Source organism: Candoia aspera, chromosome 6 (assembly GCF_035149785.1).
Source record: "Candoia aspera isolate rCanAsp1 chromosome 6, rCanAsp1.hap2, whole genome shotgun sequence".
NCBI lineage: Eukaryota > Metazoa > Chordata > Lepidosauria > Squamata > Boidae > Candoia > Candoia aspera.
The window spans coordinates 77048823-77063716 of NC_086158.1; the positions used below are offsets into that span (position 1 = coordinate 77048823).

Here is a 14894-nt window from a genome sequence, read left to right on the forward strand (position 1 = left end):
TAGCTGTGTAGTCATAACAGTGAATAGTGTAGCAACATTCTGTATTATGAAAGTTTTTTTCCACCAAGTTGCCTATTTCCCATAAAAATGACTACATTCTTTTTTTCTTTTCCAAGTTTCTGTCATACACACACACACGCACCCTGCTGTACTGCTTCATTGTGGCAGGGGGCTGTTCCTGGGAGGGATGAGTGAAGAATATCAGGAGCATATGCCAAGAGTATATATTCCCAGCAGGGTCATCCCAGCTGCCCAGCTAAAGCAAGCAGGCATCTACATTATTGGGCAGAAGTGATATAGGAAGATGCTGGAGGCAGATGATCACCTCAGTGACAGTGGCAAAGGTATCAATTCATACTGCATGGGAGGACTTCCAGTGGGGACATGGCGGTCTGAACAGCTGTGCCCGCGGGCTCAGTGGGCAGAACTGACAACGTGGCAGTTTTTTCAGGCTCAGGCAGGTTTTTCCTGAAGCCCAGGAATATTTTACTGGAAAAAGAAAGACACCTGGAATCACCCCATCTGTCCTCCAGATGGCTGCTTTCAACCAGAAGATCACAAACAGCATTTGCGCTCAACTAGTAAGAGCAGCCGGGAGGCAGAGATGTCACCATTTTCCAAGCTGTGTGAAAGCCTTAAAGACTGCCCACCCCATTTTCTAAATCACCCGATTTATATTTCTGTTAAGTCCACATGCCCTAAGAGAGGCTTTTACAGCAAGGAGAAGCGGGTTCTCTTGGTGCTTATCATTATTTTTGGGATCATTTTTTTAAAAACTTTAAGTTTTGGACTTTGTTTTCCATCCAAATATTAAGGACGATTGAGCATAAATAATTGCTCCCTGTTATTATTTTTGTATTAAATTTGAAGATATTAGCATTTTCCTACACATTGAATCAGCTGTTTTGAACTTTCAGTTTTCTCTTTCTACTTTCCCTGGGAAATTGTCTGCATATCTCACTTTTGCTTATTTAAACACATTCCAGAATTCTTTCATGTCTTCAACTTTCACTGGTTAAGTGTCTAGGGGGCGCCATAATCTACTGCTTGAGACATGGAGGATTTTAAACAGACTTTCTCTGACTTCCACTGAGATTTTAAACAGATTCATTCTGATTCCTACCAAATTTTTATGCAAAGCATTCAGGACATTGTGGAAAATATGAGGTCTAAAATATGTCATCTGGTTGGGGATGTTGTGAATGAAATTGAGGAATTTAACAGTGACAGAAATGTCTTTTCAACTTCTATTGAAATGCTGGATGAAGATCGGATAGTCAAGATGAAGAAATTAAAGGGAGAGATCAAGTTGCAAGCCATAAGTGAAATTGGTCTTCTGATGGAATGCCCTGGAAAAGAAGGGGTTATTATGTATGGGAGAAAAAGCTCTGTGCGCATTGGGGGATATGTAAATGCTCTGGTTTATTTTGAAGTGGGATAAGGGTTTAAGAATATTTATCTGGATTGCTTTTAGGGTTTGGTTGACTTCATTTATCTTTAATGATTTGGATTAAGATTATTAAGGTATAATAAAAAATAAATGTCTGGTTTTGGGTTTAATATGATTAAGATTATTAAAATTGTTGTATTATCAAGTATAATGGCAAATTTATATATATATTTTAGTTTGATCTTTATTATAGTAGACAGGAATGTAGAGAATAGTTGTTGTTTATTCACTCAGTCACTTCCAACTCTTCGTGACTTCATGGACCAGCCCACGCCAGAGCTTCCTGTCGATCGTCAACACCCCCAGCTCCCCCAGGGATGAGTCCGTCACCTCTAGAATATCACCTATCCATCTTGCCCTTGGTCGGCCCCTCTTCCTTTTGCCTTCCACTTTCCCTAGCATCAGCATCTTCTCCAGGGTGTCCTGTCTTCTCATGATGTGGCCAAAGTATTTCAGTTTTGCCTTTAATATCATTCCCTCAAGTGAGCAGTCTGGCTTGATTTCCTGGAGTATGGACTGGTTTGATCTTCTTGCAGTCCAAGGCACTCTCAGAATTTTCCTCCAACACCACAGTTCAAAAGCATCTATCTTCCTTCTCTCAGCCTTCCTTATGGTCCAGCTCTCGCAGCCATATGTTACTACTGGGAATACCATTGCTTTAACTATGCAGATCGTTGTTGTCAGCATGATGTTTCTGCTCTTGACTGTTTTATTGAGATTTGTCATTGCTCTTCTCCCAAGGATTAAACGTCTTCTGATTTCCTGGCTGCAGACAGCATCTGCAGTAATCTTTGCACCTAGAAATACAAAGTCTGTCACTGCCTCTACGTTTTCTCCCTCTTTTTGCCAGTTATCAATCAAGTTGGTTGCCATAATCTTGGTTTTTTTGAGGTTTAGCTGCAAGCCATCTTTTGCACTTTCCTCTTTCACCTTCATCATAAGGCTCCTCAGTTCCTCTTCGCTTTCAGCCATCAAAGTGGTATCATCTGCATATCTGAGATTGTTAATGTTTCTTCCAGAGATTTTAGCTCCAGCCTTGGATTCCTCAAGCCCAGCACGTTGCATGATGTGTTCTGCATACAAGTTGAATAGGTAGGGTGAGAGTATACAACCCTGCCGTACTCCTTTCCCAATCTTAAACCAGTCCGTTGCTCCGTTGTTTTCATGATATGACCTTGAGCATCAATCCACCATTTTCAAGAATCAAGAATTTGAAGATTCTCAATGATAGAGAACCATATGAATTGTGGAATGAAGTTAAAGAAGTAGTTAAGGATGAATGTGAAAAGAGATTGCCAGCAATAAAGAAACAGAAGAAAGTAACTGGATCAAACTGTTGATACTGTACAGTAGAGACGCCAATATCCAAGATACCTTAGAAGATATTCTCTACTTACAAGAACCTCTTGTACTAAAAGATGAAATTAGACCAGTACCCTGTTCATTGCCAACTTGGGGAGCTACAGGAACTAATGGAATACCGACAGAAATAAGGCAAGGAACAGAATAAGAATCAGTAAAGGTTCTAACCAAGCTATGACAGCAAATCTGGAGAACAACAAGTGGCCAACAGATTGGAAGAAGTCAATCTACATTCCAATACCAAAAAATGAAGACTTAACAGCATGTGCAAACCATCGTACAATATCCTTAATTTCACATGCTAGCAAAATAATGCTTAGGATCATCCAATGCAGATTAGAGCCCTACATGGAAAAGGAGATGCCAGATGTTCAATCTAGCTTTAGGAAAGCCTGAGGAACATGAAGCATTGTTTCTGATACACACTGGATAATTGAGAAAGCCAAAGAATATCAAAAAGACCATATGTGCTTCATCGATTATAGAAAGGCCTTTGATTGGGTCAATCACATCAAGTTGTGGAATGTGCTTAGAAAAATCAGAATCCCAGAACATCTTTCTCCTCATGAGAAATGTATATACAGGTCAGAAAACCACAGTACAGACAGAACATGGAGAAACAGGCTGGCTCCAGGTTAACAAAGGAGTGAAATAAAACTGTATACTCCCCCTTATTTATTCAACCTATATGCTGAATATATACTAAGGGAAGCTGGATTGGGAAAAGATGAGTGTGTTTTTAAAATTGGAGGAAGAAACATCAATAACCTGCACTATGCTATTGACAAAATAGTTAAGAGCAGAGACATCATGCTGACAACAAAGGTCTGCATAGTTAAAGCAATGGTATTCCCAGTAGTAACATATGGCTGCGAGAGCTGGACCATAAGGAAGGCTGAGAGAAGGAAGATAGATGCTTTTGAACTGTGGTGTTGGAGGAAAATTCTGAGAGTGCCTTGGACTGCAAGAAGATCAAACCAGTCCATCCGCCAGGAAATAAAGCCAGACTGCTCACTTGAGGGAATGATATTAAAGGCAAAACTGAAATACTTTGGCCACATAATGAGAAGACAGGACACCCTGGAGAAGATGCTGATGCTAGGGAAAGTGGAAGGCAAAAGGAAGAGGGGCCGACCAAGGGCAAGATGGATGGATGATATTCTACAGGTGGCGGACTCATCGCTGGGGGAGCTGGGGGTGTTGACGACCGACAGGAAGCTCTGGCGTGGGCTGGTTCATGAAGTCACGAAGAGTCGGAAGTGACTAAATGAATAAACAACAACAACATGCTATTGACACTACCCTGGCACTATCCAAACAAATGGATCATCAAACAAATCAACCCAGAGTTCTCACTCAAGGCACAAATGACCAGGCTCAAATTAGCCTACTTTGGACACATTGTGTGAACACCCAATTGTCTGGAAAAGGCTCTAATGCTGGGAAAGGTAGAAGGAAAGAGAATAAGAGGATGACCAGTAGCAAGGTGGATCAACTCAGTGACAACGGTTATGAGTGCATCATTGGAAGACCTGAAAGACCAGGTTAGGGACAGATCTGGAGAAAATCTGTCTATGTGGTTGCTGAGAGTTGACAATGAGTTGATGGCACATAATACAAACGCACACACACACACTCAACTAGAAACCTCTTGTGCTATTCTCTGAGATAGGATACAGAAGAACTAAGCCTATTTTAGTAGGATTTGGCAAGGGAAATGTATTTCTAATTCATATTTGCCTGGAGTTAGTGTTAGAAGGTATTGGATGTAGAAGTTAACATTATTAAGATACTGTCTCAATGGTCTGAGACTGTTAGAATAATTTCTTCCCTTAGTTCATTCCTTGCTCAGGTCAAAATGCCAGATGCCGTAATTCTGAGTTCAAAAGTTTTATTTAGCACACAAGGCAAAAGCATATAGCACTGAGTGTGGCTGGCCCTCTGCGATGGATGGAAAGCCATTTTATAATCAGGTCTAAACAACTAATCTGCACATCTTTAGTTCTAGAATTTTCAAGTTTTACCTTCCTAATAAGGAATAGCCTAATTTCTCACTTTCTAATTGGCATGTTTTATCTCTGTTACTATGAGGCTAACATTAGTCCATGCATTGCTTTCTAATCTATGTACATGACTCTCTTCCTTCTGTGTAATAGCAAGGCACTATTTTCCCTTCCAAAATGGCATTAGTTTAGCTTCTTAATAATTACTTTCTAACAAGACCAAGCACAATTAGTTCTTATATGGACAATCCCTGTCAACTGTTAGAAACTTTGGCCCATGTCCAATGTAGCCTTAAGGTCACTAACCAGTTACCTCCATAATTATTGAAAGAGACACACTTCAATTTCATCGGGATCAGATATGGCTAATTTGCCACATTATTTTCAGTGGGACTAAAGCCTGATCGTCTCAGCAGAACATTCTAAGAATGGGACCACCATGGAAAAGACCCTATTCATTGTCATTATCTGTCAGAATGAATTTCAGCATTTTTTCCTACTAACTGTCCAACCTTCCCAGCACCTGTAGCCTTGGCCAGAAATCCCACATTAGGAATTAGGGGTGGCTTCAATATACTGTATATTTGCTGAATGTTAAATGCACCAAAGAAGTCGTGTACAAATGCAAATAAACAGTACAGATCATTCAAGCAGTGATGAGCTTTCAGATTGAATGGCCTTGGTCTAGTTCTCCAAGGTCTGGATGACCAGAGGCAGGCAACTGAACAGAAACTGATTGGACTTTTGTAACTGAACCTGACAAGCTGATCTCTGAATTGTGCATGTCACAGGAATTTGAGAAAGCTGGTTCCTGATTGGTTCCTCATCTAAGTAGCCTTCTGATTGGTCCATTTTGAAGACATTCCAAGAGAACCGGTTCTTGATTGGCTTATCCCTGACAGATCATTTTTATTCAAACTATACTGATTAGCAATATAGCCAAAGTTATACTAAGTTATTTTGTTCTGTGCAGTCTTGTTATATCCATATTGCATGAAGCATTCCCTGCAAGTGGTAAAGACAATACTAGTTGGTTTTAGCACATGTTGGCCTGTATGCCAAAAGTGTAACCAAAACCCAGTTTTACCTCCAAACATGGCCACATTATTCTGTGTAAGCTAGGATTCCTTATGTAAAAGCTATCTTGGAAACTACTGTCTTACCTTAGCAACTAAAAAGTACACCTACTGTATATACTGATACACAATCAAGATGCCCCTATAAAATAAAGTGTTCTACTGTATTTATAAAATTAATTGCCCCATCAACAAAAATGAAAGCAATTTTCCTTTGAATAGCTTATTCTAGCCTTCTCAGGAAATGTAAGAGCATTCCCTCAATTCACAGATCACTTATTGGTAGAGAAAAATACACAGTCCTTTTAGTAAATATGGTAAATGCAAACTCACATGTTATTATCAGTAGTCCAGTTTATTCATTGCTTGGTATATTTCAATTGCCAAATGTTAAAACAGGCTAACCATATCCAAGCATTTTCTAACAGTTCTATGAATCATTAACCAATTCTGTTTTTTTTTTAATCTTACGCATTCTTTTGATTATATCAAACAACTTCAGTTTCATGAAGAACGTTATCTAAGGAACTAGGAAATTGCTGAGCTAGAGGGGAGCATAACAAAAAAAAGTGGTATTCAAATTTGTTTGAGCCTTCTTGTGGACTGGCAAGAGTTAGGTGGAAGTATGCTCGTATGAAGCATTTGCATCATGAAGCATGATGCGCGTATGAAGCATCTGCTGCTCTGCTGCTGTCAGCACACTCATCTGTTAGAGGAGCACTGGTGATCAGAGGTGCTCTCATGTGGCTTCCAAATACTTAGCTTTCATTTTCCAGTGATACATACAAGATACCTTCAGAGCAGCTGTGACCTTTTCCAAGCCTAGAGGTTTTAAACGGGAAGGTCTGTAAAATTCCAGAGTGAGTATAGCCCGTAAGGTAGAGTCTGTGGACAGAAGGCAGCAGTACTTTCTTCCAGTAGGAAAATGGGAGACGTGACCTCACAGCCATGGGTTATTTAGACAGTGACAGCGATTCTGAGAAAGGCTTCTACCTCTCTGGAAGTAGTGATGAAGAATACAGCCTTGAAGCTGAAAAAATCTCAGAGTTAGTGACTGCCAGATTACATTTTCATAGTGTTTTTAAGCTGGGCTGTAGCGCTGGAGCTGTCTCAAGTACTGCATTATAACAAAAATTTGGCTTACTCTAATAAATACACTTACTGCATGCTTACATTTTGTATGATTTATCACATCTTAACCTACTGGTATTAATCTTGAGAGGCATAACTAAGCGAATTAAAAACCATACATGGCATTCTGTGGTGAGGAGTGATTTGATCAGATCAGGAGTTGTGTGTTGTTACAGCTTTGCTGATGGTATAATATCATTAGCATATATTCTTAGCAATGACTGTAATGTCACTTGGAGTGATACTGCATTTTGATATATAATGCCACGACTCAAATTGTATATTTCCTCTTCATGTCAAATTAGTTGGTCACGTAAAAGTGAAAAGAATCCTCTGTTGGTTAAACAACACTTCTATATAAAACAATAGCTTTCCAGATAAATGTTATAAATAATCCTTGAATGGCATAATAGAAATGTTGCAATAGCGTTACAGGAGCAACGGAGGCATCTTTTTAAAAAGGGATAAGTCTCTATCTGTACACATATATCAAGATTTAAAGAATTAGATTTTTCAAATATGATGGCAAATAGGGCTTGCAATAAAAACTTGCATTATTGGGAGAGATCCTGGAAGCCAGCCAGCCATGTCTTTTTCATTATGTTTTGCCTATTTTGTATTTATTTCTTTTGCTTGTCCTCAGCAGACATTAGTGTTCTGTGGCAAAACCCAAAACCCACTTAGAAAATGCAAGTGATAAGATTTTTCTCTATTACTGTCTCTCTCTTCTAGGATGCGTTCTAGCACTTCATCTTGCTCTGACTAATTTTCTTGGCAGTGGGACCCACTTCCAAAAGAAACACAAAGCCACAATCATTTATTGTTTTGATTATGTAACTGTGCCTTTGGGCCCTACATGAGGCACAGTTATGTAAATTAAAAAGTTACTACATTTTGCTTTGTGACGTGCTTGTGTCCTATTTATTTGTATATTCAAAGAATCTTTGTAAAAGGTGAGGGGGAATAGGGGCCTGGTATGGTGCCAGCAGGAAGTGTCTATGGTGTCTTGGAAGCTGCACAATTTGGTGGGAGATTGACACTTTCAAAACAACATCTTCCAGAAACTTTAGTCCCTCCAGTCATACAGTACATATCCTGAAAATTTTTTCTTTATATAATTGGGATTCATGCCAAACTGAAACCTACATAGGGATATGTAGGGATAGGGATGCATGGGCATAACCAAAGTAGAGAACATATTGGTACCTATTCACCATTTCCTTCACAAACCCATCTTCTGAACAGAGCAGGTCCACATTAATTAGTCTGCCAGCATCTCATGTAGCTTGACATGTAATCTAATTAATTGTTTGTTTTGCCTTTCTCTATTTATAGAAATGATAGATTATGTTGATGTCACTATACTAAAATATCCATACTTCTTTTATGATTATAGTAATGTATAAAGTGGTCTGCTTCTGCTAGGTGAACTGCAAAGTAAGAAGAGGATGAATAAAATGGTCTTATGAAAAGGCATTAAAATGATGGAGCAACATTTCTACTGGGGAAATGACTACCTATGTTAATATTGTTTTGTAAACATTTCTCAAGAGCAACAAGATTAGAATAGCATTATTTGCTGTTAATGGTTTAAAGTATAATAAATCAGTAAACATAATTCTCATTTGCAAGATGCATTTGTGTGCTAATGCTTTGTATTACTACAGAGATAACTGCCTGACTATTTTGTGTAAAATGTATGCTGTTGTCCTTTCAGGGAAGATGTCAGAACGGCTAATGTTATTTCTGCTGAAGCCGTGACGTGTCTTGTCATCGACAGAGAGTAAGTATGCCACTTTTCAGCATCGATACTAATTATCTCAAACTGCCACTCATTTTAATTGTGCATTAGCAACTGACATTGTTTAATCTTTGAACACTTGGGGGAAAATATTTTACTGACCTGGCCCTGGGATCAAATAGATCACAACGGAGTCACAGTTTATTAGATGTATTTGATAATGACTCCAATTTGAATAAAACCATAAAAATGCTTGAAAGATTATTGTATAGTGGAGGAATGCAGTTATTCATAGGTTTTCTCTGGATCTGAAATAACTCAAGGTTTCTTTCTATTGAGGTTTTAAAGTTCTCAATTCCTGGTTCAGTCATTGCTTTCTATCTGTCCCAAACATGCCTGGGATATGAATAAAAGCACTGATTAGTTACCACTGAACAGGTAACAATTCTATTATTTAGCCGCTGCACCACTTTGAAAGTATTATGGTGTTGCTAGTGAGAGAGCTGTCATTTAGCCTACAACAGACTGGATGTGCAATGTTTCATTTCCTCCTCCCCTCTATTTCACTTTAAGTAGGCCGTAAATAACCCCTTTTAATGAAAAATTCAAATTAAAGCTTACATAGAAATTAACCGAGGACTTACCTTTGGCTTTCTTAATGGGGAAGGATTCATGGGGTACAACAACAGTAACAACAGGAGAAGTTGTTTTCTGTTAAAAAAAAATCTTCTTCTGTAAAAAGCTAGAATGCATGGTTATGCCTCAACTATCTAGAAGAGAAGAGAGAGAGAGTTGAGTTGAGTTGAGTTGAGTTGAGATGAGTTGAGTTGAGTTGAGTTGAGTTGAGTTGAGTTGAGTTGAGATGAGATGAGATGAGATGAGATGAGAAGAGAAAGGGAGGGAGGGAGGGAGGGAGGGAGGGAGGGAGGGAGGGAGGGAGGGAGGTTTGACAGTACCCTTCACAATATTTTATATTATTGAAATGTTTCCTGAATGCTCAGTTGCTCTCTGAGTGAGATGGGTGGGGAATAAATTTCATAAATAAATAAATAAATATGGAAATATCCACTATTGAATTTGTGATCCATTGAAATTATACTGAAGCTTATCTCTTATAAACAAACAGAAGCTGTTAGATTTGTCAACATCTTAGGTGATGCATATACAAGAAGACTTCTGTCTTATAAAACAGCCGTTAAAATGTATAAATCGATGGAAGAGAATTAATGAACCTCAGACATGTTATTGAGGAAAATGTATTTAAATAATTACTCATATTTGATTGAATAATCTGTGCAAATATTTTGCCAGTGGAATTTAAAATTATAATTGAAATAAAAAGGAAGAATTATTTCAGGATTAGTGCTTACTTATGGTCTAATTGATCTCTAATTGTATGGGATCAACTGAATGTATGTTTCTTTTGCTGCTGACAGTGTCCTTGTAGTAGCAAGTGGGTGTAAATATAACATCTAAGACTGAAGTTAATCCAGTACATGCCAGAGATTTCAACAGTCTTGTGCAGTTGAATGTGACTGCATTAATGCTATTTATAGTGAGTGTTTTCAGTTGCATTGTGACCCTAGAGATTCTGACTTTGTTGTCAGCATATCTGTTTCCAACTCTCAGTTAATTATATACATGAAGCTAAGTGGAGCAACTTGTAAATTAGTGGAAACCTATTAGGTTTTGGTAAAAAGTTCACACTTAAAGCCATAGTTAATTGCTTCTGCCAATACCTTTGCAGGTTCATTTCAGACAATACTCAAGCTGTATGTTATGGATGCAGCCTTGAAGCTATTGATATCTTCACATAAGTCCCATAAAAATTGTCTGTGTGTGCACACATGTGACTTCAAGTCAGTTTTTGACTCCTGGTGACTGCCTCGACAAGTCCCTGCAGTTTTCTTGACAAGATTTCAGATGTAGTTTGCCATTGCCTCCTTCCTAGGGCTGAGAGAAAGTGACTGGCCCAAGGTCACCCAGCTGGCTTCATGCCTAAGGCAGAACTAGAACTCACCGTTCCCTGGTTTCTAGCCCAATGCCTTAACCACTACACCAAACTGTCTGTAACTTCAAGCTTAATGGTGTCTGAACGTCTATCAGTGACTATCCATCATGATAGTTGTATGCGACCAACCAGTTTGGAGGCTGGTTGCCACTGAATATCATTTGCTGGGTAGCACTAAGCAACAAATCCCTGCTTCTAAGCTTTTGGAGGTCATTGCTAAGCAACTGGATTTTGAAGAAACCTTCTTGTTTTCAGTTATGTAAACCAGTTCTTTTTCTGGCCAAACCTTCCATGAGCTTTATAATGTGGCCAGATTATACTGTAGACCAAGTGGGGATAATAGTTTGTAAAACATACTGGCATTTTAGGAGAAGAGCTCTGTTAATCTGTGGTGGCAAAAATCAGGAGGAGTCTGGTAGCACCTTTTCTGACTGACAAATTTTATTAAAAGGCATAAGCTTTTGCGAGTGCAACTTATTACCAATGGATACAAGCTATTATGTCAGAAAGTCTAGTAGCATCTTTTCTAACAAAGTTTAATAAATTTTAAATTAAATTTTATTTAGTGAATTTCCTAAAATTTAGTTGGAAAAGGAGCTATTAGGCTCTTCCTGACACAATGCATTGTATCCATTGGTAATCCTTCCCCCCCAATGCCCATCTTTCTAGGCAGCGTCCATATCTACTTTAGCAAACTGGGAAACTCTTCAAAGCAAACTTCAGGGGTACGTGGATAGTGTGGACAGAGGGAAGAGAATAAGAGGAAATCCTGTATGGAAGTCCTGTGCAGAAGTCTATGTAGAAGTCTGTCTAACATTGTGGTAGTCCAATAACTGCAACTTAACTATGTTTAGCATCCACATCAATACTGTGAATTTCTACAATATTGCAGCTCCAGCGTAAACAGATCCACATGGAAATATATCCTATTGACTCCATGGCTCTTCCATGTGCTCTATTATTTTTGATATACTAGCTGTGGATAAATATGAAATCTGTAATTTGATTAATTGTATTAGTCACTGATTACTCAGTGCTGTATTATTCTCAAGTATTGATCATTTTCCATTCTATTATGTTTTAATATTAGATCTACAAATTATCTGTTTGAAAACATCATTTTCTCTTCAGTTGGATGTGAGAACTTGGTCATTGAAGTACAAATAGAAAAGCAAATAAGTAGGACATTTAGATGCTGTCCATGTGGTCATGGATGGCAAATGGCAAATAGACTTTGAATGCAATGTAGAAAGTGCTCACACTTAAAGCAAATGTAGCTTGTATGAAATAAAGTGAACAACCTGAAAAGCATTTAAGTATTATACTTGCTTGGAGAGTCCATTTCATTGTATAGGCTGTTTACATGTTGATGTGTTCATCTTATTTATGCATTGCCCCCAACAGCCAACTGCTGTTGGATTGCCTCCTACTTAGCCATATATTTTCTGAGTCAGGCCAATATACTTACTTCAGTGGAATCTTTGCTTTGCAGCATAGTTAGGACTGGCAACAAAGCAAGGCAAGAAATATACAGAACTAGCAAAAGAAATACTAACACATTGTATAAGATTCTGTTGTAATGTTTGTAATTACAAGAACTAATTTCTTAACTCTTAGATCAAACATCTTAGTCCTCTTCAAGATTTATTCTTGGAAAATTAAACTCAAAGTTAGGGTTGAAGCCATGTTCAGGCAAAGAAGTTCTGGCTGTGTAATATAATTTCATATTTAAACCTTTAAAATTAAAGGTTATGAAGTGAAGACTCACACATACACTGAAGGGGACTGGAACTACTCCATTTTAATGGTAGATGTATGTGATAGGCAAGCTATAATTTAAAATAGCCTAGCCTATTGGTCAGTTGATACGATATAACACTAATGGCTCTACTGATTATTCTCAACATTGTTTCTATTGTTTTGGATTATTTTTAAAATGAAAATCTTCATTATTGCTGCAAGAATGCTGGATATGGAAACTGTAATACTTTTCAGGCTTAAAAAAAAGTTTGTCAAGGAGATATTTCCATTAATCCAGTTAAATGCTTTCATTTACAAATAAAATGGATGGAACAGTTGAGTTCAAAAGAGCAAGTATGACAAGTAATATAAGAGCCTTGCTAGATCAGATGAAAAATAATCCATCTGTTATAACATTGTTGATCCAGCAGTGGTCATCTCAAAGGTTGGAGTGAGCCAACAAATGGGGTGTAAAGTCACTAACTGTTCCCATTTCATCAACTGACAGAGCTACAGTATGCTATCTCTCAGTATGGAAACAATGAGCTCTGGACATTTTATTTATTTATTTTATTTATTTATCATATTTTTATTACCCCCCATCTCCCCCACTCGGGGGACCCTGGGCGGTTCATAATAAAAGTATAAAATACAATAAAATCAGAATAATATCAATAAATATAAAATATAATAAAATCCCAGTGATGGCAGATTCAATTCCCCCCAAAGGGGACCGGAACCGGTCCTGGCAGGACTAGGGAACCAACCAGCCCCAAGAGTGACTATTTTGACTAATATTTGCTTGAAAAACATTTTAAAGGAGAATCCATCCCTAATGAAAATTAATTTCAGGAAAGACTCTATATTAGGAATTCCTCTGACTTTTACCATAGTATCCAATGTTGTTTGAGTGACACAGTTGAGATCCAGACATGTCAAACTACATTTATTTGCAAGTTTCATTTCTTCTGGAATATTCATTATGTCCAACGAATGATCTATTTTACTAAATCAACGTCCACAATTTACTTCTCTTAATTACCATATGATAATGGTGACAGAGAGCATTCTGTTTCCTAAGCACAGATTATGGCAAAAACTTTGGAATAGATACTATAGTTTATTTTGTCCTAACAGAGATAACAGACGTATCTCTCATATTGCTAACCAGTTCTGTGTCAATATAAGACATCTTTACCAGATGATAAGAGTAATTTATTAGTTTCTTCCCTCTATTTTCAATAGCATCAGTTCCTATCAGTTCTATTCTAATCATCTAAGCACTTAACTGATTGTTGAAATATCAAGCATATTCTATTTATGCAATATGGGTTTCAGTCACAATTTAGAATTCCAGCAGCTCTACATATTAGTATGATGGGTATGTCTCAGTTTCATCTCCTTCAATAACTATTTTCTCCTGAAACTCCAAGTTTTATACAAAAAGGGTGATTATAGAACTAACTATCTACCTTCAAGTAAGTCACCCCCAATATGTTTTAATAATTACTGATTTCAGCTTGTAAAATTCCCAAGTTTCTCTACCTTTTAAGAAATTCTTGCTACAACAGCCAACCAGAGTATTTTATTACTTCCTAGCACTTAAATGCTGTAGACCAGAGATGGCCAAATTTGTAATCTTGTTCTTTTCCAGCCAGTTGTCCTGACTTCTGATTGGCCTTTAGCTAAGCTGGTTTCTGATTGGTGCAGGTTGGTGAGAGCTGGTCTCTGTTGGTTCTTTGTTTGTGCCCAATCCTGATTGGTCATTTGGTGGTGTTGGTTCTTGATGTTGGCTTCTGCCAGCATGAACAAAGGACCAATCAGAAGTCAGGACACCTGACTATAAAGGGAGCCCAGTCAATTCCTGATCATTTGTTTGTGGTCTGCATAGCAGACCACTTTGCCTTTGAAATTGCCAGCCACAACTGCTGGCAAAAAGTCAGGAAATCTGCGGTCTAGACCCCATTCCCTAAAGCCTGAAGCCCAACACTGCCCGGCAGATCCCAGCCGTGAAAGCCTTCACCAGTATAAAATTGGTGTTATTTTCTTACACCTTTCCTGGGAGGGGTTGCAGCAAAGGTAATATGTAATTATTGCCGAGATCCTTATAGCAATTGCACCAAAATACGGTTGCACATGTTGGACAGGAATAATGCCCTCGGCCCAGAGACCATGCTTTGCTGGAAGAGTCCAGCCAGCTATTATTATAAGAATGCTTCTCTGTGTTTCCATTCTTGGATTTCTTCAGAGGATTTTGAAGCTGACCATGTGATTGCCTTTACTCCTGCTAACCTTGGAATGCAGGGAATGGTTGGTGCACCATTGCTATGATAGTTTATGGACTACAAAAATCCCCACCTCCTGTCCCAGACAGAAATGG

At 38.2% G+C, this 14894-nt stretch overlaps 1 protein-coding gene across 2 annotated transcripts in view; it reads left to right on the forward strand.

Moving 5' to 3' along the window:
- PRKG1 (protein kinase cGMP-dependent 1) overlaps positions 1-14894 on the forward strand; it is a 776897-nt gene that overhangs the window by 664924 nt on the left and 97079 nt on the right. For both annotated transcript variants that reach the window (XM_063307452.1, XM_063307451.1), the window contains exon 8: positions 8740-8805. In XM_063307452.1, the coding sequence (XP_063163522.1) occupies positions 8740-8805 (66 nt within the window). The remainder of the gene's footprint in view (positions 1-8739; positions 8806-14894) is intronic.